At 53.6% G+C, this 27,670-nt stretch overlaps 2 protein-coding genes across 6 annotated transcripts; both read left to right on the forward strand.

Moving 5' to 3' along the window:
• The first annotated feature begins 758 nt into the window (after positions 1-758).
• On the forward strand, positions 759-14,856 carry CCDC15 (coiled-coil domain containing 15). The gene is made up of 11 exons (XM_048328540.1): positions 759-935; positions 1,444-1,641; positions 3,270-3,419; positions 4,232-4,375; positions 5,094-5,177; positions 8,421-8,582; positions 9,629-9,748; positions 11,416-11,519; positions 13,404-13,574; positions 13,646-13,794; positions 14,480-14,856. Exons 1-11 carry the CDS (start codon positions 759-761, stop codon positions 14,584-14,586), a joined length of 1,566 nt encoding a protein of 521 aa, XP_048184497.1. The 3' UTR covers positions 14,587-14,856.
• Positions 14,857-16,192: 1,336 nt separating this feature from the next.
• On the forward strand, positions 16,193-25,753 carry SLC37A2 (solute carrier family 37 member 2). 5 transcript variants are annotated; one of them, XM_048329034.1, is made up of 20 exons: positions 16,193-16,287; positions 18,220-18,301; positions 18,412-18,499; positions 18,886-18,964; positions 19,156-19,291; positions 19,698-19,774; positions 19,868-20,034; positions 20,411-20,448; positions 20,673-20,852; positions 20,983-21,073; positions 21,156-21,218; positions 21,703-21,788; positions 22,589-22,637; positions 22,911-22,984; positions 23,480-23,558; positions 23,651-23,748; positions 24,072-24,136; positions 24,413-24,461; positions 25,022-25,054; positions 25,500-25,753. In XM_048329034.1, exons 1-18 carry the CDS (start codon positions 16,229-16,231, stop codon positions 24,453-24,455), a joined length of 1,554 nt encoding a protein of 517 aa, XP_048184991.1. In that variant the 5' UTR covers positions 16,193-16,228; the 3' UTR covers positions 24,456-24,461; positions 25,022-25,054; positions 25,500-25,753. The 5 variants fall into 5 exon arrangements, 4 of the variants coding, with proteins under 4 accessions (XP_048184991.1, XP_048184994.1, XP_048184993.1 ...); XR_007208257.1 differs by having other exon boundaries at positions 24,072-24,461; XM_048329037.1 differs by lacking the exon at positions 24,413-24,461.
• The last annotated feature ends 1,917 nt before the right edge of the window (positions 25,754-27,670 follow it).

The raw sequence follows: 27,670 nt of genomic DNA on the forward strand, positions 1-27,670 counted from the left end.
GTATTTTGCAGAGCTGAACCCCCACCCCAAAGGAGCTCCCCCCCCCGCTTCTTTTTTTTCCTCTTCCCAGGCTCTAAAACGAAGCCCGGTGGCATCCAGGCTTCATTCCAACTCCATGCCAATTAGCGCTAGCTCCCCGGGCATCGCTGAATAGGGCAGCGGGATGTGAGGCAGGATGCCCGGAGCCATTTCCCACCCCCTTCCCGAGCCCTGCCAAGCTCATCACCCCAGTGAGACACCGCCCACCCCCCCGGAGGTTTTCTGGCCCCCCAAAGGGGTCGATGCCTCCAAGCATCCTGTCCCAGAGGGAGGGAGATGCTTTGGAGGAGATGGCACAGGGGAGGGGCTTGGGGGATGCTGCAGAAAGAGGCTTTGAGGGAGTTTTGGGGAAACATTAAGGGGGGCAGACTCGTGAGGCAGATGCTTTGGGGTCACGCTGTAGGGAGGTGCTTTGGGGAGGCCTTTGGGAGGATGCTGTGTGGAGACGGAAGGGGATACTCGGAGGGGGTCAAGGATGCTGTGGGGGACACTATAAGGATATTTAGGAACAATTTGCAGGCGGATACCGTGTGGGGGGTCCTCCAGGGATGCTCAGGAGGCAGTTTCGGGGATGGTCTGAGGCAGACACCGTTCCCCCACCCGCTTTCCACAAGAGGCGGGACTCGAACCGGCAGCCCCAGGACCCTGCGGGACTGGGTGGGGCTGGGGGCGGGCTGTAGGTGGTGATGCAGCGGGGCGGGGCTGGAGGCGGGGCAAGGATGGACGTGGCGGATGAGCCCGCGGCGTGTCCGGGGAGCGTCCGGGGCGTGTCCGAGGCGTGTCCGGGGCGTGTCCGAGGCGTGTCCGAGGCGTGTCCGAGGCGTGTCCGGGGCGCGTCCGTGCGGCGGAAGTGGCGCCGGGATTCAAAGCTCCGGTGGCGGCGGAAGCGGCGGTTGGTGCGGCCTGAGGGGGCTCGGCGGGGCTCGGGGCGCCAGGCTGTGAGGGGCTCGGGGGGTTCTGGGGGATGAAGGTGCAGGGCCCCGCGGAGGCGGCTGGGGGGATACGGGAGGATGGGCCCGAGGCCGTGGCGGGTCGGGGTGTGAGGAGTGCCCGGGGGTGGATGGGGAGATGAGGGTACGAGGGCACGGGGGGTGCGGCGCGATGAGGTGCTTGCGGAGGGGGCTGGTTGGGGTGGGGGGTACAGGGAGATTTGACCACGAAGGGGGGAGCTGAAGGTGGGGTGCCGTGGGGTTGGATAACTGGGGGGACAGGGTGTGGTGATGGGGGTGTAGGAGGCACTCAGCCACGAAGGGCTGGGGGTACCCAGTCAGTGTGGGGTGCCCGGGAGCTGGAGAACTGGGAGGGCACTGGGGCGAACCGTGGCTGAGGGGAGGTGGGCGCGGGGGGCAGGGTGCAGGCTGGGATGCCCGGGGAGATACCCTCACCTCTGCTCCCCTTCCCCAGGACCGGGCCCGCGGTGGTGCTGGCATCATGCCCTCCTCGAAGGAGCAGCGCTGGGGGGCCGGGAAGCCCCCGGGGAAGCACCAGGGGAGACCCCGGCAGCACAGCTGGCGGGTGCTGGCCGAGAGGAACCAGAGCGTGGCCCCCGTGGTCGTCTGGGTGGAGAATGCGCCGGGACAGCCGGAGCAAAGCCCGGCCTTCGTGAGTGCACCGAGGGCACCATCTGCCGGGGCATCTCTGACCCCTCAATGTGCCAGTAAAACCCCAGGGGGGAACAGAGCCAAAAGCGATCTTTTTCACAGCCTGAAGGCAGCCAGGAACATGTCTCCTAAAAATAATAATTAGTTTTAATGTGATTTAGTGGGGTCAGAACTGTGATGCCTGTGTAGTCCGGCCTCCCCTTTGCACAAGCCCACAACATCTCTCCAAGTTGATCACCCTCCAAAAAATTGTATTTTTTTGAGGAGAAATGCATCAGTTATAAACATCAGCCAGGTGGGGAACGCAGCCAGTGCTGCTTCTCGCTTTCCCACTCATCCCTAAAGGATGTCAGGGAGTTGAGATTTTATTCGGTGTTGCTGATTAAAAAAAATAATAAATTGAGTGTTTCAGTGTCAGGAGCCAATCCCCACTGTACCCCATTAGAAACATTAAGGAAATCTTCATGGATGCTTATCTCAGGGTTTTCTACTTTGAGGGTTATTCTAAGAGGACTAAAAGTGCATTAAATATTGGATGATGAGTTCAGTCCCCTGTAATTAATGTCTGAACATTACAGAAGCTCCTGTCCTTCTGAGATGATTTATTTCTATATTGTAATTTAAATCCTGAAAGGTTGAGATAATTTATGGAAATCAATCATCTCCATATTCCACAGAACTTCCATCTTGGCACTGTGAAACTTCTGGGGGAGCTAAACTTTTCATAACAGCTTCAGGGGGCCTGGATGCTCCTGGGCCTCCATCATGTGAGGCTTCCAGAGGTGAATGAAGCTGCCCAGGGTTATCTGAGCTTATTTAATACATTTTTAATTAATACACAGTAATGCCTCATGAATCAGAGTTGCTGCTGAGGTTGGGCAGTGAGTGAGATGGCACTGGGCTGTTCCCTGGAGCACTGTCTTGGTTTCATCCATAGCATAGTGTGGGTTTCTCCCCATCTTGGAGTTTTCTTGGGCTGTGCTGACCCTGCTGTTCCAAGTTCATCTTTGGCCTCGCCCCTTTCCTCCATCCCTTCAGTCTCTGGTTTCTCTTGCTGTGGTGGCAGCCAGGAGAGCAATGCTGTTTTAATTTAAGCCATGGTGGTGTTGCAGAGTTGCTTGGCAGAATCACAAGGAGAATAAAATGGGATTTTTGGGGTTTTTCAGGTCATTGCTCTTAATCTTTCACTTCAGATGGTAAAGACATTCCGGAGCAGTGCTGTACTCTGTGAACTGCTTCCCTGATGTGCTTCCAGCCTTGCAGAACGTTAACAGGGTGAGGGGCTGGCCTGTTCCTTTTGGATCCAGGCTTTGGATGTATGAGCATCCTTTCATGGGAGCAGGAGCTGGGAGCTGCTCCGTGAGTGTCCTTTTTCTTTCCTTCCCTGTGTGCTGCAGAGAGGCAGAGGTGTGCGTGCTCCGTATCCCTAGCCAGACACAATCCAGCCCATAATAACCCAGTGTCCAAGCTGTTACTCCACATATTTTGAAACAAAACATGAAGTTTGCTCTGGGTGCTGCTTGTCTGCCTGGTCGCTCCAGCTGTGGGAAAGAGGGATACAGGGATGCAAACTGCTCTGATGCTACAGCGTAATAAAAACCTGGTGAACTCTGCTTCCACCTCTTTCAGGCTTCAGCATTCCGGGTGGAGGAGGAGCTGAAGGAGCAGCAGCGGAAGAAGGCAGCCAGCCTGAGGAGATTCCAGGGCGAGGTGAGGCAGCGGGTGAACCGGCAGGTCAGGATGCGCCGGAGGCAGGAGCTGCAGAAGGCCTTTGAAGCAGTAAGTGAGGCTCTGTCAGGAGAAACTCCTCCAAACCCAACATTAACTGGGAAAAATCCAAACGCTGGAGCTTAAGGCAAGGGGTTAATGAGAAAAAGTGAGAAAATCGGAGGTTCCAGACCCTGTGATGGCAAACAGTGTCCAGGCAGGCTGGGTCAATGCCACACTTTGGCTGGTGCTGGAGGTGCTTTGAAGCCTCCACAGGGAAAGGTTGCTGGGTCCCTCAGGCAACAGCAGAACAGAGTCCTGAAGCTCTCTGCGGAATTGCCTGGAGTTAAAAAAACAGCCAGGCAGGAGCTGGGAGTGATGTGGATGTCTCCTGGCTGCATTTGTCTCCTGACAGCTTTTCTGCTGTCTCTTTTCCCATCCCTTTTCCAGAGCAGCCAAGTAGTTTTCAAGCAACGCTTTCCCTCTGTCTCCACATTCCCTTTTCCCCCATGGGTTTGTTTTGGATTATCCCGTGAATATATTTAATCCTTTCTACTCTCAAACAAGTGCTGGGGAGACTTGCCAGGATCTGACTGTGGCAGAAAAGAGAATGCACTGAGATGTCACCAGCTTTGGCCACCCTTGGGCTGTTTGGGCTGTTTCCATGGCTGACTAGGGATGTCCTCATGTAACTCTGCCAGCTCCAAGTGGGAAGCCCGCAAATACCCTCAGCCCCAAAGAGCCTGATGGTTCTTTGTATTCTCTCAGCACGGAGAGCCAAAACCTCCCTCCCAAGAAATTTCACCCAAGGGTGGTGAAATGTTACCACTGTTGACATCTTGCCGGGTCACGGTTGGAGATCTCACATGGCTTTTTCCTGGCAGGCAGAGAGGGAGAGCTGCGTTGCTGTGCAGTATTCGACCCCCTGGAAGAACACGTGCCTGTTCCAGAGTCTCCCTGCTCCCACCATCATTCCAGCCCAGCTGGAAGAGAAGCATGGTGAGCCATTCCAGCAACAAGCTGCCGAGGTGAGCCGTGCCCCTCCTGCCTTTCCATCGCTGCTTCGGCATTTTGGATCCTCAGCGTTTGAAATGAGGAACTGGCAATGTTTCCTTTTTTCTTCTACAGCACATCCCAAATATTTGGGTCTAGATATTGAGTGAAATGTTAGCTCGCGTTGTCACCCTGAATGTTGTGCTGCTCCCAAGAGCATCCAGCTGCGTGGCTCGTGCAGGATGCTGTCGCTGAAGTGGTCTGGCTGCTCGCAGGCGCGGTGTTTTCCCAGCCGTGTCCTGGCGCAGAGGTGGCACTAGGTGGTGCCAGCTCATTGCAGCTTGTCTCGTGCAGACCAAAATCTGGGAAAACCTGCCTTCAGGACTGTTTAAGCTTTTTATTATTTTTTTTAATAGTGATATTTATGGTGCATTTGGTGATTTAGAAAGTCTGTGTGCTCGCCTAGGAGCTGGAGTTATTCCAATTGAAGTACCTTGGGCTGGAAAATCACTTCTGGGTAGATGCCAAGCAGGAAAATTTGGGATCTGGCATCTCAGCAACATTTTTTGGGAGCAGATGAGTTGCCTGGATCAGGGTTTCAGTACCACGGGGCAGCTCTGAAAGACCCCTGGCTGATTGTGTGTTGGGTCGTGCTGCCTTGGTTGAGCTCCTTGGCTGGAGCAGACTGATTGGGAGATCTCTCCGTGCAGCTGAACTTGTCCTGTCTTTTCTTTGCCTTCCCTCTGGGCACAGCTCAGCAGGGCTGTGAAGCAGGTTCGGCGCAGGCTGGCGTCCCGCAGGACCAGGACTGTGTTCCCCGGCGCCTGGAGGCTGGAGGTGAGCCAGGGCTGCCTGGGGTGAGGGCAGAGAAACCACCCTGCAAACTGCTGAAGGTTTGGCTCTAATGTTAGCAAATCCAAAGCATAATTCAGGAAGTTTCCCCAGCAGGAATGAAATAAATTGTGCTTTCCTGACTCACCTCAGGGGTAACCCATTTCGGAGAAGGCAGCAGGATAAAGTGTGTGAAAACATCTCTGAGATGAACTCAAGAATGCAAAAAAGACTTCTAAAGGTTGAGATTGTGATCTGTGTATCTAGGAGGAATGTGATGACCAGCCCTCCCTTCAGGTGCCTTTATTTCTTCAAACCTCAACAACTCTTTCCATTGCTTCAATCCCTTGTTTTGTGTGGGTGGCAAAGATCTGGAGGGTTTTCCTTACCTGGGGCTGGCTTCTGCTATGAATGGTTGGCAGGCAGCTGCTTTCCTTAAATCAGTGCATGGAAGGAGGTCAGTCCCACCTTTTGCTCTGCTGAATTTCATTCTGATTTTGCTCCTCCAGTTCTCAAGAACACCTTTGTGTTGTAGCTATTATCCCAGTCTCTATGCCAAGACCTTTCGTAAACTGACGTTCTTTGGAGAACACCAGCAGCAACCCAGCCTGGTGTTTTGTCTTACTGCCTCTGCAGCCAGTTTCCTGCCCATCCTGTACATCTTCATTCCCTTCTCTTTTTCAGGTTCACCAAAGGTGAAGTAGATCTTGGCTGATTATCTAGAAACTACCCTTTATAGAAGGGCTGGTCTGGCTCTTCCTCTTCTGTGTACTCTTGGATTTCTGATGAAGTCAGTCAGCTCTGCAAGTAGGACTCAGAGAAACACAATAATTATGGGTTCAAAAACCTCGTTACCTGTTCCCAGTACCAAACACCCCTCTTGTTTGAGCCCTCAGTGCATTCAGTGAGATGGGCTGATTTATGACCTCACATAAATAATGGAGCCACTGCCCAGGTGAGGCAGAGGCTTACAGGAGATATGTGGGAGTCCTGGGCAAGTCATCCACAGCAGTGAGAAACACTGGGAGGGGTTTGGGGCCATCCTCCCACCCCAGCCTCACTGCAGCTACAGTTAATCTGCATAAGGAAGTTTAACAGCTTCCCTGGGTGATTTATTCTGGGACGAATGTATTGATTTATTGCATTGCCCTGTTTTATTACTCCATGATATATGAGGAGAAAAAAGCTCCAATATTAATCTGAATCTCTCCCTGTATGAAGATTTGGCATGTTCCCAGGCTGGCAGGACAGCAGCGTGTTCCCTTCTCTTCAGGTACAAAAGGCTGCCACAGACATAACCATGGACTTAACCCCCTTGGTAGTGCTGCCTCTGCTTTTGTGCTCCCTGGATTTCCTTGTGCTGTGTATTCCAGCCCATTTCTTTGGTTTGAACCCACGGGTTTTTCAGCCAGTACTTCCACAGTGCAAGTGGGGTCAGTAGCTTAATCAAGATGCTTCTTTCTTCCTTCATCCAGGCTGATAATGAAATCAAAGAGCAGAGCCCACCTGGTTCTTACCCTATTTCTGTGCAATGAACTCCCGAGACCAAATCTGGGCCATGTTTTTAATCAGTTTTGCACATCCCACATCAGACTTCCATCTAACAGGTTTTGCTTTACCCCAGACTTGAATTAGGCCATGTCAAGAGCTCAGCTGAACCCCAGAGTCTTCAGCTGCTCTTTGCCTGAGGCCTCTTCCTTCTGTTGTAGGAGACATTCATCTTGGGCTGACCTGACTCGCTCTTGACAAATTTATGCTGGTTGCTGCTTATCTTGTTTTCTCGTGGCTTACAGGCAGTTTGCAAGGTGATTTCCTCTTGTTTTTTCAAAAGTCACAGTTAAGCTCTTGAGGCTAAAATCTTCTATTTGGTATTTCCTTTCCCCCTTCTTTAAATAAAGAAAGACACTCCTTGTGCCCTTTTCTGATAATCTGGACCTCCATAGGTTTCAGGGAGCTGTTTGCACCTTAGCTGCTGCTCCTGGCAGCTGCCCAGGGCAGGTCCATCCCCCTTAAAAACCTCAGCTTCTAGGAATAACCTGACTTTTTCTTCCCAGTAATAGTGCCAGCGTTTTTCTCCCTGCTGCTGCTAGCTCAAAGCAAGCCTTTGGCTGAAATAGTTTTTTTTCTTTCAGTCCTGTTTTCTGCATTTTTCTTCTTTTTCCTTTTTCCCTGTAAAGTGTTGCATTCCCCACAATCAATAATTAATGTTCCTAAAATTGTTGCTCTCTCTCTCCCCTCAAGATTTCTTTTGAGGTCAAAAGCATCCAAAGAGTTAATTGCCTGCTTTCCCAAGCAGATACCGAAATGGTAATTGCCTGGAAATGACCTGTCCGGGGTTCCAGCTCATCCTGTTCACTGAGTCTTTGTCTTCAGGGTTTGGTGGACTGCTGTAGCTCCCCAGCATGGCAGCACCCAAATTCCTTTCCCCAAGGTCTCATTCCACAAAGTTGGTGGTGTTTTTCCACAGTTTCGTGTCTTTCTACCTTCAGTGCTCCAGAGCAACCTTCCAAAGCAGTAACCCTTCCCCTCTATTCCCTTATCCTCACCGAAGCAGCTATTCTGTCATGTCTGTCATAATGGGGTTGATGGAGTAATTCCTGTGCTTATCAAATAATTCCATGTTCAGACTCCAGGCTGTTCTCTGTCCTTCCCAAACAGCAGCAGAGCCATATCAAGGAGTTCTTGGCATGGTCTGTTCTCCTATGGATCCATCCTTTCCCACTGTCAGCAGTCCTGCTCTTCCTTTCCCACCATGCTGAAGAAAAAAAAAAAAAAGCAAGGGAAAAAAATTTATCCTGGCTTCAAGCTTGCTTCTGGCATTTTGATTCTTTAGTTTGTAGGAAACAATCTGCTGCCTCTCAAAATATTGTGGATTGCCACTGGGGAGCCTGCCCACTTCCCATCTGAAGGAGTGCGCTCTGCACTCGAGTGTCGCTCAGAGATCCCAGCTCCTTGCCACTGTGAAACAGTGCCTGGAGAGGTTTTTGCCTTGCCTCCCCTTCACCCCACACGTCTGTCCCTCTGCTTCTGCAGTTGGGAAGAGCGTAGTCACAGTCACCCTGCTACATTCCTGTTTGCCAGCTCTGGTGCCCCATGGTGCTGCTGAACACATGCCGCTGCCAGATCACATCCAAGTGACAGCACACACAGCCTCATGTTAAAGCTGCTCTGAGGGTGTTCAGCTTTCCCTTGGCACCAAAGCAGCCAGATTTCAATTCCGTGTTTACACCCATGTCCTCCCTTCTCCAGAAACCAGAGCCTTGCCTGGCAGCTGCAGTGCCCATGGACAAGAGTGAGGAGCTGCTGCTGGCGGGACACCACGATCTGCCTGCTGAGCTGCTGGAGCAGGGCACGGCCGCACATGGCACTGGGCAGGATGATGACTTCTACGTCAAAATTGAATTTAAAAAAGTAAGACTCATTCAAAGTTGGTCTTAAGAGGTTCAGATCGTTATATTTATTTTGGTGTCTGGAAGAGGCTGCTCTTGGAGTTGCTCCCTCAGGCCAGCTTAACTCTTAAGCCTACAGTCCTCCTAGCGGGCTCGGGGGCAGTATTGGAGCTCAGTGAGATTGGTGCTGCCATTCCCTGCTTTCAGGTACAGTTGTGGCCTTGAAGGGTTTGATTCCTGCCTGCTTGTGATGCTGGTTGGCAGCTGCCCAGAGGAAAGCTGAAACTGAGGGCGTGCAGTCACATCATACCCAGAGCCATACTCAGGCCACACCAAAAGACCTGAGGGTGGAAGAGATCAAATCAGTCAGAAACCTGGAAAAGGGGAAAAAAAAAAAGCTTTGTATCAGAGGTGGCTGTGACAATCCCAGTGCCTGGGGGTGGCAGGCGCTGCCCAGGAGGGGTTGATGTACTTATCCTTTCTCTTTTGTTTTCAGGCAGTTTTTTTGAGCATCTGGGAGGTGAAAACGGTTAATCCAAATTACCTGGGGTGGTTGGCAAAGGCTTTATGGCTGTGGTAGTGTGTGCCCAACCTTGCCTGGGGATTAGTCCAGCTTGGAGCAGAAATACTGGCTGGGCAGATAAGTGAGCTGGGGAGACAGCGGAAGTTTATGATGAGGTTCACACAGAGGTTTTGGGAGCTGTTGGCTGTGGAATTCCCCTTACACTTAGTTATTTGTTTCACACTTCACAAAGTTCATAATAGAAGTTTGGTATGGGGAAATGTGCATCTGTATTTAAAGTAAACCAGAACCCTCTTCCAAGGATATCTTTAGAGGTGTTTTGACAAAGCTTTGGTGCTCAGACTCCTATGTCAAGATGTGGCACATCTCTCCTGTTCATGGCCAACTTGTACCCCAGATAAAACCCATTTCACAGGTGGGTCATCCCAGTGAGGTCTGTAGGGATCACACAGAGGCCCTGCCTCCAGTGAAGTGCATGTTGCTGGGGGAAGATGGGGAACTTAACTGCAGCCATGCTGATGCTGCTCCCTTCCATTGTCTCTCAGGTCTGTGATGGGTTGGTGAAGGACTCGAGCCTGCCTGAGCCTCCTGGGAGGCCACATACTGAATACCAGCCTCCCATCAAGCTCTGGGCTGGTGTTGACCAAGAGGAAACCAGGAAGCAGGTCTGTCCAGGGGAGCCAAGCCCTTGTGGTTTTGTTTGAAAGGGATTGGGTGTTGGGAATGCTGTTGGCTCAAATAAGAAGCCTCAGAGGAGCTTTGATGTGTGAAACCCCTACTGGGTTTAGTTTGTCAGCTTTGATGGTGTCTCAGCTCTGGGGCAAAGCTACCAGGTTATTTTTTAAAATCTGTCCTGACTAAGTGCAACTGTTACCTACTCCTCCTACAAAATCTGGGATCTCAATAACACCAAAAGTTTGAAGGAGAAACAGGCTCCATTCATTCTACCTGGCAAAACCAAAGGGCGCTTGCTGTAGTTGTAGGGAGCCCAAGAAGCTGCCAAAAATGCTTTAAAAAAAACTAAAAGAAAGAAAGAACAAAGCCAACTTATCTTGTTTAGATACAAGGCTGGAATATAAAGGTTCCTCTGATTTTGGGGATAGCCTCAAGCCCAGCCTGCAGGCCTGATGCCGAGTGGATGATGCCACAGTGAGGGCTTCCAGCCTGTGTCTGGGACAGTTTGGCTCGTGCTTATCTGGATGATACAGAGTGATGATGTTTGTCTTGGATGCCTAAAGCCAATGACTTTTATTTTCCTGCTTCCTCCTGCCATGAAGAGGAACATCTCCCTCTCCTGTCACCTTTTTTGCAGCTTGCAACATGAAACTGAACAATTTGCATGCTTTTCGTTCCTTAAAAGTGTCTTCCAACCAACTGATCCCAAATATGGTTGCAGTTTCTCGCCAGTGTGACAACAGCTGGGGCTTCTCAGGCTGCTCCTTCTAACCCTGCCTTTCCCTTTCCCCTTGCTTTTTATCTCCTTGGCTCTGATCCATCCAAGATAACTGGTTTTGCAGCACTCTTCTCTGCCTGGGTTTTTTCCATCCGGTTTTCTTCACTGGCAGCCTGGTGATCTCTCCTTGTCCTCCTCTATCTCCAGCTGTGCTGGGCTCTTTCCACTGAGTGAGGTGGACAAACTCAGCCCAAAGGTTTTGGCATTCATGAGGAAAAAAAATCTATGCATTAAACTTTTGGGAGTCATGGAGCTCAAACTATCTTTGTACCCCACAGCAGGAGGGCTTTTGATGTGAGCTTTAGCCAGGAGGTTTCCCTGCCCTTGCAGCATCAGTGGGATCAGCCAAAGCCCAGACACTAAACCCTGAGTATCCATATGGGAATTCTTCCCTGCAGGGCCCCTGGATTTGTCTCAGCAGTGGTTTTGCCACCTCTGTGGTTCTCCCGCATGTAGAGAGTCCAGCTTGGTGTCATACGTTCATCTTTTGGAGGAGGTACAGGATTCCAGTGAGCTGCAGGGGAGCACCAGTGTCCAGGTGGATCCAAATTCAAGTGGGCTGAAGTTGGAATTGGCTCTTTTTCTCTCAGCCAAGTGAGAGTTTCGGAGTTTGCCAGGTGGCAGAGCTTCCATCTGTAGGAAGCTTCAGTGGAGGGATGCTGGTGCAAAGCTCTCCAATGCTTTGAGATGACTTGGTCTTTCCTACCTCAGTGCCACCTCTCCAGCTTCCCAGTCCTGGGTCACGTGCACTTGGAGATGTTTGAGGGTCTTTTAGGGAAAGAGCAAGATTCCATCCTCTAGAAATTAAGCTGAACACTGATATTGCTCGATATTTATCCCAGATATCCTTCCCAAATGTCCTTCTGTTCTTCTCCGAAGCGGCAGAGCGAATTCCTGCGGTGCCGGCGCCTCTTCATGGCCGTGGAACGGGAGCGAGTGAGGGAACAGCAGCGGCAGCGAGAGAGGCAGCAGAGAGTTGCCCAGTGAGTCTGTGCAGCTGGTGGGGTCACCTCCTCCATCAGGACAGGGTCCTTCAGAAGGTTGAGAAAGTCTTACGAGCTTGTCTGGTGTAAACCAGGCACTGACCTGTAAACCCCCCTGGGGTGGGATTCACACAACCAGCCCCTCAAGAGAGACCCTTGGGCCATGTTGAGTCCTTTAGCACTTCTCTATCTGGTTTTCAAGTCCCTGTGCAGCTTGTTTAGGAGTTGGGAGCCAAAACATGGGGCTGGGAGAGGTGCAACTTCCCAAACCATGACTCTGGGAACCCAAGCCTGTGTTTAGAAACTTTGGGGGGAGGTCATGTTATTATGGTTAAGCTGTGATTATCCCTGGCATTTTTAGTATCAAACCCTTCACCCTCACAGCCATAAAAACTTATACAGTGTAATAAAATGATGTCTAGGCATTTGTTCCAGAGTTGAACACTTGGTATCTGTGTGAAAGTATCACTTGTGCTGGGGGTTTCTCAGCTTCTCCTGTGAAGGGGTTCATTAAGGAGGAGCTCTGCAAATTCACAGCAAAATAGGAAAGATCCTCTCATTTTTGTTTTTTCCCCTGGTTTTGAATGAACTGACCTAAATCTGACCATCCTGGCTCTTCCATGATCAGGCTTTGGGGGAGCGGGACAGGCACCCCAGGGCAGGATTTTCATGGGCATTTTTCTGGGAAAAACTGCTCCTCCAGCCACATCCTGACATTCCAATGGCACTTGGGAGCTTTGGAGAGCTTGTCCTACCCTGGGAATGCTGGCAAGGCTCCAGGGACTTCCTAGTTAGTGTGATACCTTTTTATTTTTTTTTTTCCCCTTGGAATGTCTGCAGAGGAGAGCTGGGTGAGCTCTTCTGAAGAGAATTGTGGGGTGTAAAGCTGCGAGTTGGCCTTGGGCTCAGTTTCTGGAGCAGATTTATGGTGCTGTACTTAAGGTTCTACATTTCATGTAAAAAACATTGCCAAGTTTATAACTCAACCAGAGAAGTTCGACTTCAGCACTTTCCTTCTGGATGTAAAGATTTGACCCCCTACATGAAGTAAGGTCTGAAATGTCCCGTGGCACTGCCTTCCCCTGGCTTCTTCCCAGCCTTGATTACGGTTTAAATGCCCCCGGCAAGGAGTGGCCTGGGACACATTGTTGCATTTGGGAATAAAATGTCAGCTACATTGGTGTAAAGTCTTTGTGCTTTGCAATTGCTGCTGCTGCTTGGTGGGAATTACACAACCCAGGTCCCACTGAAGGGCTGGAGGGCCGTGTAGGTGCAAGGGAGATTGAGGAAATAGAGGAAAACTTGGTTAAAAGTACATCTTAAATCCTGTTTTGGAGTAAAGTTGGGATCCTTGGAGTGTCTGTGCTGTATCCAGCCCTGTCACGCTTCCCTGTGCTGGAAGCTGCTTACAGAAGGATCCAAGCTGCCTCAGAAGCAATGGGAAGCTGAGGTGTTGGTCCTTTCTGATGGGTATTGAACAGTCCAGCCTACATGCTTGGTTTAAGGACGGAAGCGCAGCTCTGGGGAACTGGAGATGGCAGGAGCACGTGTGGATGTGATGCAGGAAGGAACTGAAAGAGGAGGTGCATGATGGTGAGAAAACAGGCAGGCAGGAAGAGTTTGAGGGCAGGAGAGCATTCACAGGCTGCTGTTGCTATATGGGGGGAAGAATTGAGGCTTGGGAAGCTCTTTTGACCATTTTATGTTTAAAGCAAATATATTTATTTATATTTATTTAATGCTGTGATTAATACAGAATTCCTTTTGCCTTTGAAAGCAGCTGCATCATCCATATTCCTGTGCCCTGACCTCACAGCTGGGGACCAGCCAGGAATGGAGATTGGGATGGGGAAGCTCGTTCTCTAAGCACGTGTGTTTCTGCAGGATTAAGAGGGAGAAGGAGAATCTGCGCCGGCAAGAGGAGCAGAGGATGCAAGACATGGCTGAGCAGAGAGAACTCTCCCCAGGAGAAGGAACCTGGGAAGCCCTGGCCCAGCTTCAGCTGCAGGAGAGGAGAGTGAGGGACAGAAGGCAGCGGGATAAGGAGCACACAAGGTACAGGCAGTCTGCGCTCCCCGTGCAGAGCCAGGTGTCACTGGCAGAGGTGAATGCTTGATCCCTTGCAGGTATGTGGAAGCTCTGAGAGCCCAGATGAGGGAGAAAATCAAACTCTCTAACATCGACTTGCCCCCGCTCTGTTCCTGTGGGTCCGATTTCTGGGATTCCCACCCGGATACCTGTGCCAATAACTGCGTCTTCTACAAAAACCACAAAGGTAGGAGCGCCTGCTTCCAGAGAGGAGACATCTGGGCCTGATTACACAGGGAGAAATCAAACCAGAATAGGTTTTCCCATGCCCCTGGGCCGCTGTGCAGAAGATGCTCCTCCAAATATGCTCTGGAGAGGGCAAGTCAGGGGCTTTGCTGCTTGACCCAGCCTCTGTCCCTTAGGGAGTGTAGTGGCATCCTCAGCAAGGCACCAGCCCCTACAATGTGTTAAATAACACAGCTGTGACACGGCCACGTGTGGCTGGGGACACAACCATGAGGAAAATGCTGCGAAGCATCTCATTAGGGGCACAGAGCCCTCTGCCTTAAATGCTGAATCTTCTGCTGGGAGGATGCACAAAGGTGTGTGGAAGGGGCCTTCCTTAGGTGATGGAGTGCTCTGACCTTGAGCACAGCTTGGGAATGTAGCTGGCTGGGCAACCGGAAGTCATCCAGGAGGGAAAATGGAGACATTGGGGTTCATAAAATAATCTTTGGCTTGTGTACTGCTTTATAATCGGGAGCGTGCCGAGTGTGCAAACAGGTGTGTGGAAAACTACAGGCATGTCCATTTACCTTAAACCCCAATTGCTGTGTCTCTGCTCTGGTGAAAGGCTAGAGCCAAGCCCAGTTTTGGGCTGTAAGTGCAACTCTGGTGCCCTCACACCGTTTCTGTGTCCCTGTCCCGCTCAGCCTACAGCCAGGCGCTGCACTCGGTGATCTCCTCCTGGGCCCATGCAGCCACACGGCCTCTCCGGGACTTGGCTGCTCTCTGTGCCCGCTCGGGGAAGCGTCTGTGACCGAGGCAGCTCCGTATCCCAGCGACTGCTGTGAGTAGGGAGCGGGGCTGTGCCGTGTCCTGCCTGTCCCTCCACACCAGCTGCCAGGACCATGTCACCTTTGCTCTCCTAGTTTGTGTGCTCCAGTTTGTGCTGTGCCTCTCCCACTCTGCTCCAGGTGTGCAGTTGGGCGATGGTCGAGGTGAAGGGAGACGATTGTTCTGTGGGGTTGGTTTATGGCAGGCACTTGCATTCCAGCATTTGACTGTGGAATAAACTGTTTTCAAGGTTTGTTTGTCTCATTTGAAGTGTGAAAGGAGGAGAAATGAGGTGCCAGGGGTCAGTATCTCTTAGGGGAGGATTTCTAACCTTTCCCTACTCCCTTCTCTCCCTTTTCCTAGGGCTTCTGCCAGCCCTTGCCACGTGGATCCCTTTCTAGAACCTCCTCCTTTTCTGTGTGAGGCCCTCTTTTCCAGTAACACCCACACAGCTTCCTACCTGACCCATGCTCCCATAGCCTCTACTTTGCTGCAGAAAGGAGCATTTTCCTAGTAAAAAAACCCTGCAGCCCTTTGCAGGGGTGACTGGAGCAAGATGGGTTTTCCCAAAACTGCCTGTGGTGGGGTAACGTGGTCCTGGGCAGAGGTTACTCCATACCCTGTCATTAATATTTACTCCTTGCTGGCTGCCCTCTCCAATATTAACCGTGGCAGGAAGGATGGGTGGCCGAGCGTGCCGGATCATTTCTTTTCCCCGTTCCCATCCCATTGGGCACAAAGCAAACCCACCCCCGGTCCAGAGGTGGCACAGAGGCACAGAGCCAGGGACTGCTCCTCAGTTCCCCCTGGGGAATCATTCACTGAGGGATCCGTGCTGGCTGATGCTGCCGCTTGCGTCACGGGAAGGTGCTGCGGTCCTAATTCAGGGTGTTGGAGTGGGTGCAGAAAGGGCAGGATCTGCCCTGTGACGGGGCAGGGAAGCAAAGGGCTAAAGCTGCAAATGGGTTTTATGTAACTGATTTCACCTCTCGGGCAGATGAGGACAAGCAGTTCTTTGGCAGGTCCCCAAGGGCTTGCTCAGGCCCTGGGGACCCCTGTTCCTACCTCTCTGGAGGGATCCCCAAAGGGGCTGTGGGCTGATTTGGGGCTTAGTTAAAGGAATAAATAAAGCTGCTGCTGCGCCTCATCGTCGATCTGCCCCTAGCAGGATCAACGGGATGCTTTGAAAGGGGCGGGGGGGTGAGAGGAGGTCTCCCCAAATCCCTGACAGTGACCCCAAAGCATGTCTGGAGTAGTTCAGTGAAGGCTGGTCGAGGGTTGCTGGGAATGGGAGTGGTAAAGTTAAATCCAGTTTTTTCTGCTGGAAAAAGCAGCATCTGGGGAAGCTCACAGAGCCCCGGGGGAGATACGAACCGGGCTGCTCGGTCCCTTCGGGGCTTTGCCGCCTCCCGCTGCCCAGCGCGGCCGTTCTCTCGTTCCAGCCGGATTTGAAGGGGATTTTTGTTTTAGGGGGAGCGAGGACAGCCCGGTTCACCCGTCGCTGCCGGGGCTGTGCTCGGGCAGGGCCGGGGCGGGACCGGGGCCGGCGGGGCGGGAGCGGCGGCCCCGGGGGCGGTGAAAAGGAGCCGGGGGGTGCCCGAGTGCCGCCGCCGCCGCCGCCCGCCATGAGGGCAGCGCTCGCCCCCGGGGTTCGCCTGCTCCGCGCCCTCCCCCGGGACAGCCGGTGAGCGGGATCGGGGAGCGGGATGGGGGGGACGGCAGCGGGATCGGGACCGGCTCTGAACAGAGGGATCGGGACTGGTCCTGGACGTAGGGACCGGCACGGGAATCGGGACCGGCTCGGGACAAAGGGACCGGCGCCGGGATCGGGACTGTCACCGGGATCGGGACTGGCACCGGGATAGGGACTGACATCGGGCAGAGAGGGTATCGGCACCGGGATAGGGACAGTCTCTGGAACGGGGCTCACTCTTTCGTGGACCAGCACTGGAATAGAGACTAGCCCTGGACACAGGAGCCGACACCAGGATGGGGACCAGAACCGGTGCAGCGATCAGCCCTGGGTTAGGGAGGAGGGGGTGTCATTCCACTGGGGACTGGCACCCACTGGAAGTGGAATTGGAATAGAGACTGGCCCTGGGCATAGGGACTGGCGCTGGGATGGAGACTGACCCTGGACCAACGGACTGGCACCGGCATGGGGGCCAGCACTGGGACCAACGCCAGACTGGAGACCACTTGTCTGGGGACTGACACTGGGACGGGAACCAGACTTGGATTGGCAGGTCACTTCTTGTGGGGACCGGCACCAGGATGGGGACAAGACTTGGGGTGGGGACCTGCACAGGATTGGGGGCCACTCACCCAGGGCCCAGCATCGCCCTCAGGCACCCGACCCACTGTGAAATGGGGTCAGCCCACAACAATTGCAGCTCAGGGCTTTGAACTCGGCCCAGGAGTGGGGGAGAACCCCGAGATGGGCAGCAGCACTCGCCAGCCTCCAGATGTCTCAGGCCCTCAGGCTCAAAATTCAGTGTGATGTGGCCAACACAGAGACCTTGCCGGCCGCCTTCTCTTTTGACGAGGTGATGGGCCCTCTGCCCATTTAATTTCAATTAATATTTGGATTTTTTGGAAGCCCATTGCCAAGCACTCCCCCTGGTTTTCCATCAGCTGGAATTTTCTCTGCCAGAACACATAGAGTAAAAAGAAAAAAAACCAACACCCGAGTGTCTGGCCCAGGCAGGCACTGCACGACAAGTTTATCTTCCCCTTCCCTACTGTGGCCTCTCTGCTCCTGTTGGATCAGCCCTGCAGTCACTAGCAGTGATTTTGGGTGGTTTATTCATTTTTTGGGGTGGGAAGCAGCAATTTCTCAGCCACAGTGCAGCCTTGGAGCCGGCACCCCAGCACAGGGGGTTGCCCTGGATTTGCAGGGTGCCCGTCATTGCTGCAGCTCCAGGGAGAAGTGAAACTGCAAAGAGGAGCAGGATGGGCCAAAACCACCAAAAAAAAGGTTGTTGTTTTTTTCTAAACTTGGAGCAACCCCGTGACATGTCTGTATGCTGCAGCTGCCTCTGATCACTTGCATCCTCTGTGCTGCCATAAAACCCTTCCTGAAGGCAGGAGAGCTCCTTCAGAGATGCCCATCTTACTCCAGAAAGCGCTAGATCCTACTTGGGATTCTCCAGGCTTTATCCATCAGCTTTGATGGGAGCAGCATCCCCATTTCCTGAGCCCACACTCCCCCATTTCCCTGCATTTAATCCAAGCAAAGAGGAGGAAATGGCTATTTGGTGGAGGAAGGGGAGCTGGTATTGCCTCGGGCATCCCATGTCCTGCGTTTTTTTTTTCCAGCGTATCTTTGATTAACCCCGGGGGTGATGATGAATCAGCGCAGTTTCCACTCATGACACCAGGAAGGCACTTGCTCACCCCGATGTAACTGCTTGAGGAGCTGGAAACTCTGCTTTATGCTCCTCACAAAACTCAGCTGATCTTTTTAAGCCGTGTCCTGGGCTTTGGGGGGGCTGTTCACTTCCTGACCAGCTCAGCTGAGCTGGTTTGGGTCACCAATCCAGTAGAAGAGTCCCGTTGGGTGCTGAGGCCACCCATCCCTGTCCCACAAACCCTGACTGCTTCCTTCCTCCCACAGCTATCGGGGGCTGACTCTGGTACTGACCTTCCTCTCCTACACCAGCTACCACCTCTCCCGAAAACCCATCAGCATCGTCAAGGTGAGCTCCAGCCTCACCACAGCTGTGGGGACAGGGAACCTGGAGAGGACACAAGAGGGAGGGGGGCGCTGACAGCACCTCAATTTCACCCCCTCTCTCTCTCTCTGCAGAGCCAGCTGCACCCCAACTGCTCAGCCTTGGGCCTGAACCCCCACAATGACTCCAACAGCAGCACATGGTGCTGCTGGGCCCCCTTTGGTAAGGCTGAGCCCCCCCAAGCACCCCAAAACTCACGCTCATGGCAGCTGAGCTGGGCTCCCCCATTCCCTAAAACCAGGCCATGGCTGGGGTTTGGCAGGGGGCCAGCTGCTCGTTAGGCACCCGGAGGTGATTAAGTGGTGAGTGTCTGTCCTGTGCCCCTGGGCCGAAGGGCAGCATCGGGTGGTGAAATCCAGGACAGGACCAGGTGCCAATGCTGATGGCACCTGGCCATGCTGCCAGAACCCCCCATGGAGATGAGGCTTTTGGGAGTGGGGGACAAGACCAAGCCAGCAGCCATGGGGAGGGGACACAAGGTGGGGGCCAGGCTGAGGTGGCCCTAATAAACCATCGCAATAATAGTAAGCCCCCATCTTTTTTTCCAGATGGGGACAACTACAAGGAGCTTTTTGGGGCACTGGATAATGCCTTCCTGGTGGCCTACGCCATCGGGATGTTTATCAGGTACCCAGGGCCTCCCTCCACACACCAGTTTGCAGCAGTCTGCCGGAAACTGGTTTCCACTGGGATGGGGTCATGCTAATGGGAAAGCAGCCAGGGATCCGCTCAGGATTCGGGTACTGGCTCAGTGTGATAATGCCCATTGGTGGCATCACCCGTGACAGCTTCTGTTGTGCTCTTCCCTCTCTCTGCAGCGGCATTTTTGGGGAGCGCCTCCCTCTGCGCTATTACCTGTCGGGGGGAATGGTGCTGAGTGGGCTCTTCACTGCACTTTTCGGCCTCGGCTACTTCTGGGACATCCATGTCCTCTGGTACTTCATCGTCGTGCAGGTGTGTTGTGCTAGAGGATATCCAGGCTTTATCACTATCATATCCCAGTTTTTCAGTGGCCTTCAGGGATTAGGGTGGCCCTGTTTCTGAGCGGGGGATCACTGAGCATTTCCATTCCCCGCAAAACCTGGCTGTGCGTGGTGTGGGCGTCGAAACCACCGGGTGTGCCCATCTCCGAGCAGTGCGGGCAGCTGGTTTGGCAACACCAGCCACTCCCAGTTTAGCCATGGGAATGATGCAAATGGCTCCAGGACTGCCCCAGCAGGGAAAAAAACAAACAAACCCAGTGTTTTCTTAACAGCTTTGGAATAGGGGTGGCTATTTTCGAGCCCAGTTGCCCAAAACAGTGCAGGGCTCCGTGGCTGTAGTTGGTGCTTGCTGGGTGATGCTCCCCATCTCTTGCCAGGTCTGCAATGGGCTGGTGCAGACGACTGGCTGGCCTGCAGTCGTGGCATGCGTTGGAAACTGGTTTGGGAAAGGAAAGTGAGTTCTTCTCCATGCGTCCCATGCCAGTCCTGGTCCCTGTTGACCCTGGCAGCCCCCCCAGTGACACTGACCCGGCTGTGTCCCCACCAGGAGAGGTTTGATCATGGGCATCTGGAACTCGCACACCTCCGTCGGCAACATCTTAGGGTCGCTCATCGCCGGCGCCTGGGTTTCCTCTGCCTGGGGCCTGTCCTTCGTTGTGCCCGGCATCATCATCACCACCGTGGGCATCATCTGCTTCTTCTTCCTCGTGGAGTGTGAGTGCTGTGATCTGAGGCACAGCAGACAACTGCTGTAATAGATACAGTTTTCCACCTTGCCCATCTCGAAGCATTTTTGGCAACCCCAAATACTTATTTTCAACCTATGGCTAGCAGGGATGTGGATCTGACCACCATGGGGATGCTCAGCATCCTCTGGGGTCGTCCAGGCAGGCTCATCCCCTGTACCAGTCACTCCTGAGCCTGTCTTTCTAGGAAATATCTGGGAAGTCCTTTGGGTTTTTACTGGGGAAGAGAGCACCCAGAGACGCAGCGTACACCTGGAGGCTCCCAGCCCCTGCGAGATGCTGGAGGGAGAGCAGGTGGAGTGGGGCTGGTCCAGGCTCTCACAGGGCATTCCTTCTCCCCGCAGATCCTGAAGATGTTGACTGCAGTCCACCTCTGCATCACGTGAGTCGCACAGATTCCCAACGGGCTTGTCCTGGGCTGGGTGTCACTCAGGGTGCAACTGGGTCATCAGGCTGTAATGGCAGGAATTGGAGCAATGTTCAGTTGTCACAGGGGATGGCTGTTGCTCTTCCACTGTGAGCATCCTCTGGGTCATGCCCCAGATCCAATGTTTCAGCCTCCTCCAGCTGTGACAGCCACTTCTCCTGCTTTTGGCTTTCTTTTAGATGGCTCATGACGAGGATCCTGGAGGAGTGACCATCAGTGAGAAGGATCCTGAAGCAGTCACCTCCAACGAGGGCCCACTCAGCCTCTCAGGCCAGAGCAGTGTGGATCACTCCCACAGCCCCAAGGAGCCAGCTGAGGAGCCCGAAGCCATCAGCTTCCTTGGGGCACTTCGGATACCTGTGAGTGCTGCAAAGCCAGAGCAGCTCAGATGATCAAAAGGTGTCCACAGGGCAGAAAATGGGCAAAACCCACCATCCGGAAGAGGCTGGGAGGAGGAGGCTCCTCTGATGTCTCCTCCTCTCCTCCCAGGGTGTGGTGGAGTTCTCCCTGTGCCTGCTCTTTGCCAAACTGGTGAGCTACACCTTCCTCTACTGGCTGCCCCTCTACATTGTCAACGTCGGTGAGTTTTAGGGGCAGCGAGGCGGGAGCGAGCCTTGCGAAAGAAGCATCTCCTCACTCTTCTCTTCCCTTCTCCCTCATAGCTCATTTCGGTGCCAAGGAAGCCGGGGACCTGTCGACCCTCTTTGATGTTGGGGGTATTTTAGGTTCGTCAACATACCCAGGTGGAGGAGGTGGATCAGGGATGATTTAGGGACAATCCTGGCCTTGACCAGCCTTGGCTGGTCCCCCCCTACAGATAACACCATCTCTTTCCCCAGAGAGGTTTATTCAGTGTTCACAGCACTCAGCAGGCAGCAAACACCCCTCAATTTTATTTTGGCATCCATTTGTTTTGATGACCATCACAGCCTCTTTCCTCAGGTCTCGCTTGCTCAGGCACTTCTTTCCCTGCACTTTGCAAGCATGGAAGAGACCAGAGCTGCATGGAAGTGCTGAGAAACCATCTGTAGGGAGGAAGTGGAAGGGATAAATCAAAGCTCTTCACTCTGATATTATTGTGTTTAACCTTGGGGATGTACTGGTCAGAAGATGGGGGATGAAGGAGCATCACGCTGCATTTGGGGCCAAAGCAGGGCAAAGCTCTGCCTTTGGGGTGGTGTGACTGACACCTGTGACTCTTTCTTGTAGGGGGGATCTTTGCTGGCCTCATCTCTGACTACACTGGCGGCAGGGCCACCACGTGCTGCGTGATGCTGGTGGTCGCCGCTCCCATGGTGAGCTGTCACGCGGGCCCCAAACCTGTCACGAGGGGTTGCCATCCTCCGGCTCCTTTGAGTCACAGCTGCCTTCCTCTTCCCGGGATAAGCTGGTCATGCGCTCGGCTGAGATGAGAGCTGGGATTGATTCACGCGCCCAGATGTTCCTGGGAGGGATGTCCAGCTCTAGGGGCTGGGAGGGGATTACAGAGACCGTGACAACTAAAAAAGCCCTGTAGGTTTTTTTTTTTCCCATCCTGCCATAACTCTGCTCAAAGCCTTGGGGGTCCCACTGAGCCAGTCCAGCTTTTGTCTCTTTGATTTTCATCCCAAAAGCCCCCATGCCAATGGCCTCATGCTCTGCTGGAGCTTGGCCTGGATGTCCTTCCCAAGCACCTGCACAGAGCTCATTTGGCTTTGCTTCCACAACGGAGCTAATTAGCTGTAATCCAGTCCTGGCTGGCTCGGGGATGGGAGCCTTGCTGGAGCACACTGGGAAGCAGAGGGGCTGGGTCACATCCACAGCCCCGATAGCACCATGGGGGCAAATTAGTGTCTGGCTGCAGCCATGGGAGGCAGCAGAGCCTCGGTGGCCATAAATCGTGGCAGCACCTCTGTTTGCCAGCTGCCAGGTATTTCATCGGTGGGATGCAGACGTCAGGGGTGCACTCAGCCCCCCAGCCCAGCTGGTGCTTGGCACCAGCAGTAATTCAGGTCCCCACATTCTCCATCCCATCCCCACGGTACTGCTGCAAGGAAATGGCTTGGTAGAACAGCTGGAATAGCCACAACTGCTTCTCCTTGTGTCTCTTTTCCAGCTGTTCCTGTATAACCACATCGGTCAGAACGGCATTGGCACATCAATAGGTAAGGAGCTCCGTGGTGCAGCCTGCTCCTGTCACTGGTGATGGAAGATACTGTGGATTCACCTGCCTTTATTCCTCCTCCTGAGCCAGGCTCCTAGGCTGAATTTGGGGGAGGGTGGTGTTGGATGAGTGTTCACTGCCTGCTGGGTGGGATCTCCATGGGAAAATGAAGATGCACAGGAGATGGATGCGTGGCACAGCTGGGGATGATGGATCCAATGTCCTGCTGCTCCCTGCACCTAAAGATTTAATCTCTTCCCGGGTACCTCTGCAGCGATGCTGATCATCTGTGGTGCTCTGGTTAATGGGCCCTACGCGCTCATCACAACAGCGGTGTCGGCAGATTTGGTAAGAGGTGCACCTCAGACCCCGCCACGCTGCCCTTGCACACCCAGAGGCTGTTCCCTCTTTCCCAGAGGGATGTTTTGCTGGGATTTTTGCATTTTACTTTTGTTTTCCAATGCCTCTGAAGCCCAGTGGAGAAGGGCAGAGCTCTCACACCTGGTGCTGCGCTCTGCGCCCTCCCTTAAACACGGGGGTTTTTCCTGTTGCTTTTTCACCTTGGCCACACGACTGTGTTTCAGTTTTGCTGCATCTCCCTCTGAGCACAAGCAGAGTGGAAATATTTGGTGACAAATCCCCTGGGAATTTCTGCCCGCTGTTGGCGATCCAGGTTTTGCCATGGTTTGGCTGCAGGCAGCATTTGAGTTTGGTCTTCCCATCTGTGGCTGGGTCTGACACATGGAAAGTGCTGCCTGGGACATCGGCTTCACTCTGGGACTTGCCAGCTGTGCATCCCAAAGCTGCTTTTGCTCCTTATGTTTTATTCCTCCATCCCTACAGGGAACCCATGAATCTCTCAAAGGAAATGCCAAAGCCCTTTCGACTGTCACGGCCATCATCGACGGCACGGGATCCGTTGGTGTGTATGGCCAGGGGATGCTGGTTCCTGGGTGTCTCGGTGCCCTCTCAAGGAGGGGAACAGGGGCTAATGTGGCTCATGTGCCCTCGCAGGTGCTGCACTGGGGCCGCTGCTCGCTGGGCTCATCTCTCCCACGGGCTGGAATAATGTCTTTTACATGTTGATAGCTGCTGATGTCCTGGCTTGTCTGGTAGGTCTCTCCTCAGTAGGACTCCTTTCTCTACCCTGGGGTTTCACACACTCCCTTTTAGCTGCCTGCTCACTTGTGGAGGGTACAGATGGTTCTCAGAAGACATCCGGGCACAGGGCAAACTGTAAAGGCCTGTATCGACTCCAAACCTCTGCCTTCACTTGGCTTTTCCCAACAACGTCCTCCTCGCACAGATTTAGTTCATAGGCTCTTTGCTAGGAAGAGCTGTAGAGTTGATCTCCTGGTGATGGAAATACTCATGCCAAGGCTGGAGGCTGCAGTGCCACCAGCCTTGCAGTGATCCTCCACCCTTCCTCTTGCAGCTCCTTGCTCGTGTGGTGGTCAAAGAGGCCCGTGGCTGGTGTGGCTACATGGCGAGGAAGAGAGGGTACGTAGTTACCAACCTGGGGCAGCCTCTGGTCCCACGATGCCAAAACACGGCGTCATTGCCACTCCAGAAAGATGTTTGTTATCCCTTGCTGTTGCTGCTGCATCTTCACGTGGGCATCGCCCCGGGCTTCGCCAAGCCGTCTGCCTGATGTCTCGCTCCTGTGGCCACAGAGACATTTCCACCCTGAGCCAAGGCAGCACCTGGGGGATTTTAGCCATCTGCACCTCAAAAAACACTTGGGGTGCTAAACACACCGTCCTTGTGTCTTTGTAGCTCTAGTGTGCAGCTAACAGAGTCAGTGATGGATGGGAAGTAGCTTGGTGTAAGTATCTCCACTTGAGCCCTGAGGATTAAATGCAAACACAAGCCTGATTCGTTCTGATTCCGAGTTTCACTTTGCAGGCTCAGCCTAGAAATAGCCACTCCCCCAATCATTTAGGGCTCAGATCAAGATTTGGGAATCAAAGGATCAAATTGCAATGGCTGGGGAAGAGTCCGGGAGGGTGGTGGGGTGGGAAGAAGTGGGGAGAGGGGGATGTGGCTGGGCAGTGCATCCTTGTCTCCGGCTGACTTAGGAGATGTTAGCCCAGATGCCCAATCGATTGGGATTGATTAATGCACTTGAAATGGCTGAATTTAAAGGCTTTGCCCACCTGTGCTACTGAGCTTGATTACATGCAGCCAGGGCTCACTAATCAAATCTGCAGCCGAATCACTGCAGCGAGTGTATAAATAATCTCCAAATCAGCACTGGCCTGGCTCTGATTGCCACCCACCCTCCATGTGACACCTAGAGGAAGGGGCCACAGCCACTCCTGGCAGTGGGGCTGCCACACCCCGACCCCCTGCGAACATTTCGTCCCTTATGTCTTGTGTTTGCAGGTGAAAGACCAATAGTCTGGGCCTCGTGCTGCGGTAAGTGCGGCCCAAATCTCCTTCTCCGGCTGCCGGTGGAGGGCTGTCGGGCTCCGCTCTCTTGTACCGGGGCTGGTTAGGATGAGGACTGTCCTGGAGGGGTTGATAGCATCTGTGTTTGCACCAAATTCCAGCTGGTTTCTGCTGGGGGAAGCAGCTGGCTCGGTTTGTGGAACTACTGCAATGTCTTTAGGGCTTTGGGGAGCGTCTCTGGAGCAGCTTGCAGAGAAGAGGCACAAATGCCGTAGGATTTTTAGGCATATTTCAGCTTTGGCCAGAGACAAAACAGTGTCTGGATCTCCTCCTTGTGCCTGCTTCTCCTCCTTGTGGTGCAGATGGGGCAGAGCTGTTTTCCCTTCCCATCTCTGGCAGCATCGCCGTGTCCACCATCGATCCCAACGCTGCTCTCCGCGCTCAGCCGCTCGCTTCTCTCCTCTCCCCGCAGGTTTAAGGAGTTTTGACGTGCCCCCTGCGAGCCGCCCCAAGCCCAGAGGGAGGAGAGAGGCTGGGGCACACCGGGAGTGCGTCTGGGCAAAGCTGCAGCCCAGCCTCGGGCACGGCCCCGGGGGCTCACTGCCACCATAGGTTTGCTTCCAACGGAGGCAGGGGCGAGGAGCAGTCAAAGGGCCCTGGCCAAATGGTTTTCGGGGTCAATTCTTCACCATCGGCCATTTTATTAATAAAAACGTGCAAAACCTGTGTGGCCACTCTGTGCCATGTCCTGACTGGGCTCAGCCCCCCTCACAGTGATCACACACCCCTCTTCTTGCTTTTCTCCATGTGCAGTCTCTTGTTTGTGAACCTGCCCCATCCAGATGCTTGGTATTCCAGGGTCTGCATCAGGAGGATGATGCCAAATCACTTCAGGCACTGCCTCACCAACAAAGTGCTGCTTATTCTACACAGACATCATCCCTGGGCTGAGCTCAAATTAAGCTGGGTTTACTCCTTGACTCGTCCCACTGAAAAAAACACCGAACCCAACGTTTTTCCTGATTATTAACATTCCAAAATCACACCATTTAGCTCCAGAAGAGGAACATGCATCAACCCCCACGCCACAGTGACCTGTCCACACACCGTGGCTGCTCTCGGTCCGGTGCGGGCGGCCGATGATCTTCGTTAGACACTTCCTAATTAGGAGGGGCCCCAGGAGGTGCCGCTGGCTGCCAGCCCTGCAGGCTCCCCGGGCAGGGATGGGCTCAGAGGCCCCCCCAGTGTCACTTGACTGAAGCCAGGGCCAGCTGTGCAGCCAGCTGTGTGCTCCGGGGGGGGCCCGACCCGCAGAGCTTCGACCCCGATATTTTAGGCCCCAGCATTCTCCCAGTCACTCCCAGTTCTCCCCAGTTGCTTTCATTATGAGTCCAGTTGCTCACAGCCACTCCCAGTCAATCCCAATATGATTCCAGTCACTCCCAGTGTGATCCCAGTCTCTCACAGCATGGACCGAGCTGCTCCCACTGTGACCCCAGTATGATCCCAGTTGCCGCCAGCATGGTTCCAGTTATTCCCAGTTCCTCCCAGTATGGTCCCAGTTGCCCCTAGAATAGTCCCAGTCCCTCCTGACATGGTCCCAGTTACACCCAGTTGCCCCTAGTGTGGTCCCAGTTGCCCCCAGCTGTTCCCAGTATGGTTCCAGTCAGCCCCAGTATGGTTACAGACGCTCCCAGTATATCCCAGTTGCCCTCAGCATGCTTGTAGTCATTCCCAGGGACTCCCAGTCGCCCCAGTAATGTTCTAGATACCTCAGAATGATCCCAGTCTTTCCCAGTTACTCCCAGTTACCTCCAGGACAATCCCAGTTTCTGTCAGTTGCCCAAAATGTGGTCCCAGTTGCTCCCAGTATGATCCCAGTTGCGGTCTCAGTCCCCTCAGCATGGTTCCAGTACCTTCAGTTGATCCCAGTTGCTCCCAATGTGTCCACATTTTCCTCCCAACATGGGCCCAGCAGCTCTCAGGGATGTGATTCCAGTCCCTCGCCATCCGGGGATCGTGCCTGGGCAGGCTCCGGCTCTGTGCCCAGGGCGGAGCAGTGCCTGGTGCCAGGTGTATGCCTGGGATAAATTGGAGCTCCAATTGACTTCACCTCCTTGGATCTTGACCTGGGGAGAAAACATCTGGGCCTGATGTGATTTTATTAAGTGCTGATTTCATCAGCAAAGGGGAAAAAGGCGGGGGGGGGAAGGAGGAAGCTCGCTAGCCTGTTGGATCAACTCCCTGTAAACCCCTGAAGGTGATGGAGTGGCACAGGGGAACAGGCAGCTTGGAGAGCGGCAGCTGCAGGTTTGAGGTGGCCAAAGAGTGATGGCCTTGAATCCTCTCTGCTCTGACCAGTGGTGCTCAATGGGCCTTGGAAACTCCCTGGTTGCTTGGGAAAAAAAGCAGGAAAAATGATGGAGCAGGCAGAGAAAAACACCATCTCCAACTGCCCTTTTTCCCAGGAAAATATCAATCCTGCTGGGCTAAACCCTGATGGAGCCAGAGGGAGAGGTGTCACGCCAAGGTCTGTCCTCAGCAGAGCTGCAGGGCTGAGCCTGCAGTGTCCCCAGGCCACTGGCTCGTGGCACATGTGGCCTCTGAGGGCACAAGGACCTCGCTCCCAGCAGAGATCCGTGT

This window comes from Corvus hawaiiensis, chromosome 25, assembly GCF_020740725.1.
Source record: "Corvus hawaiiensis isolate bCorHaw1 chromosome 25, bCorHaw1.pri.cur, whole genome shotgun sequence".
Taxonomy (NCBI): domain Eukaryota; kingdom Metazoa; phylum Chordata; class Aves; order Passeriformes; family Corvidae; genus Corvus; species Corvus hawaiiensis.

Coding starts and splice junctions, on each gene's coding strand:
- CCDC15 (XM_048328540.1), top strand. CDS start 759: ATGGACGTGGCGGATGAGCCCGCGGCGTGTCCGGGGAGCGTCCGGGGC. Junction 5,178..8,420: donor CCGGCGCCTGGAGGCTGGAG/GTGAGCCAGGGC, acceptor TCCCTTCTCCAG/AAACCAGAGCCTTGCCTGGC. Junction 8,583..9,628: donor TCAAAATTGAATTTAAAAAA/GTAAGACTCATT, acceptor ATTGTCTCTCAG/GTCTGTGATGGGTTGGTGAA.
- SLC37A2 (XM_048329033.1), top strand. CDS start 16,229: ATGAGGGCAGCGCTCGCCCCCGGGGTTCGCCTGCTCCGCGCCCTCCCC. Junction 18,965..19,155: donor GCCATCGGGATGTTTATCAG/GTACCCAGGGCC, acceptor CTCTCTCTGCAG/CGGCATTTTTGGGGAGCGCC. Junction 22,985..23,479: donor CAGCGGTGTCGGCAGATTTG/GTAAGAGGTGCA, acceptor CCATCCCTACAG/GGAACCCATGAATCTCTCAA.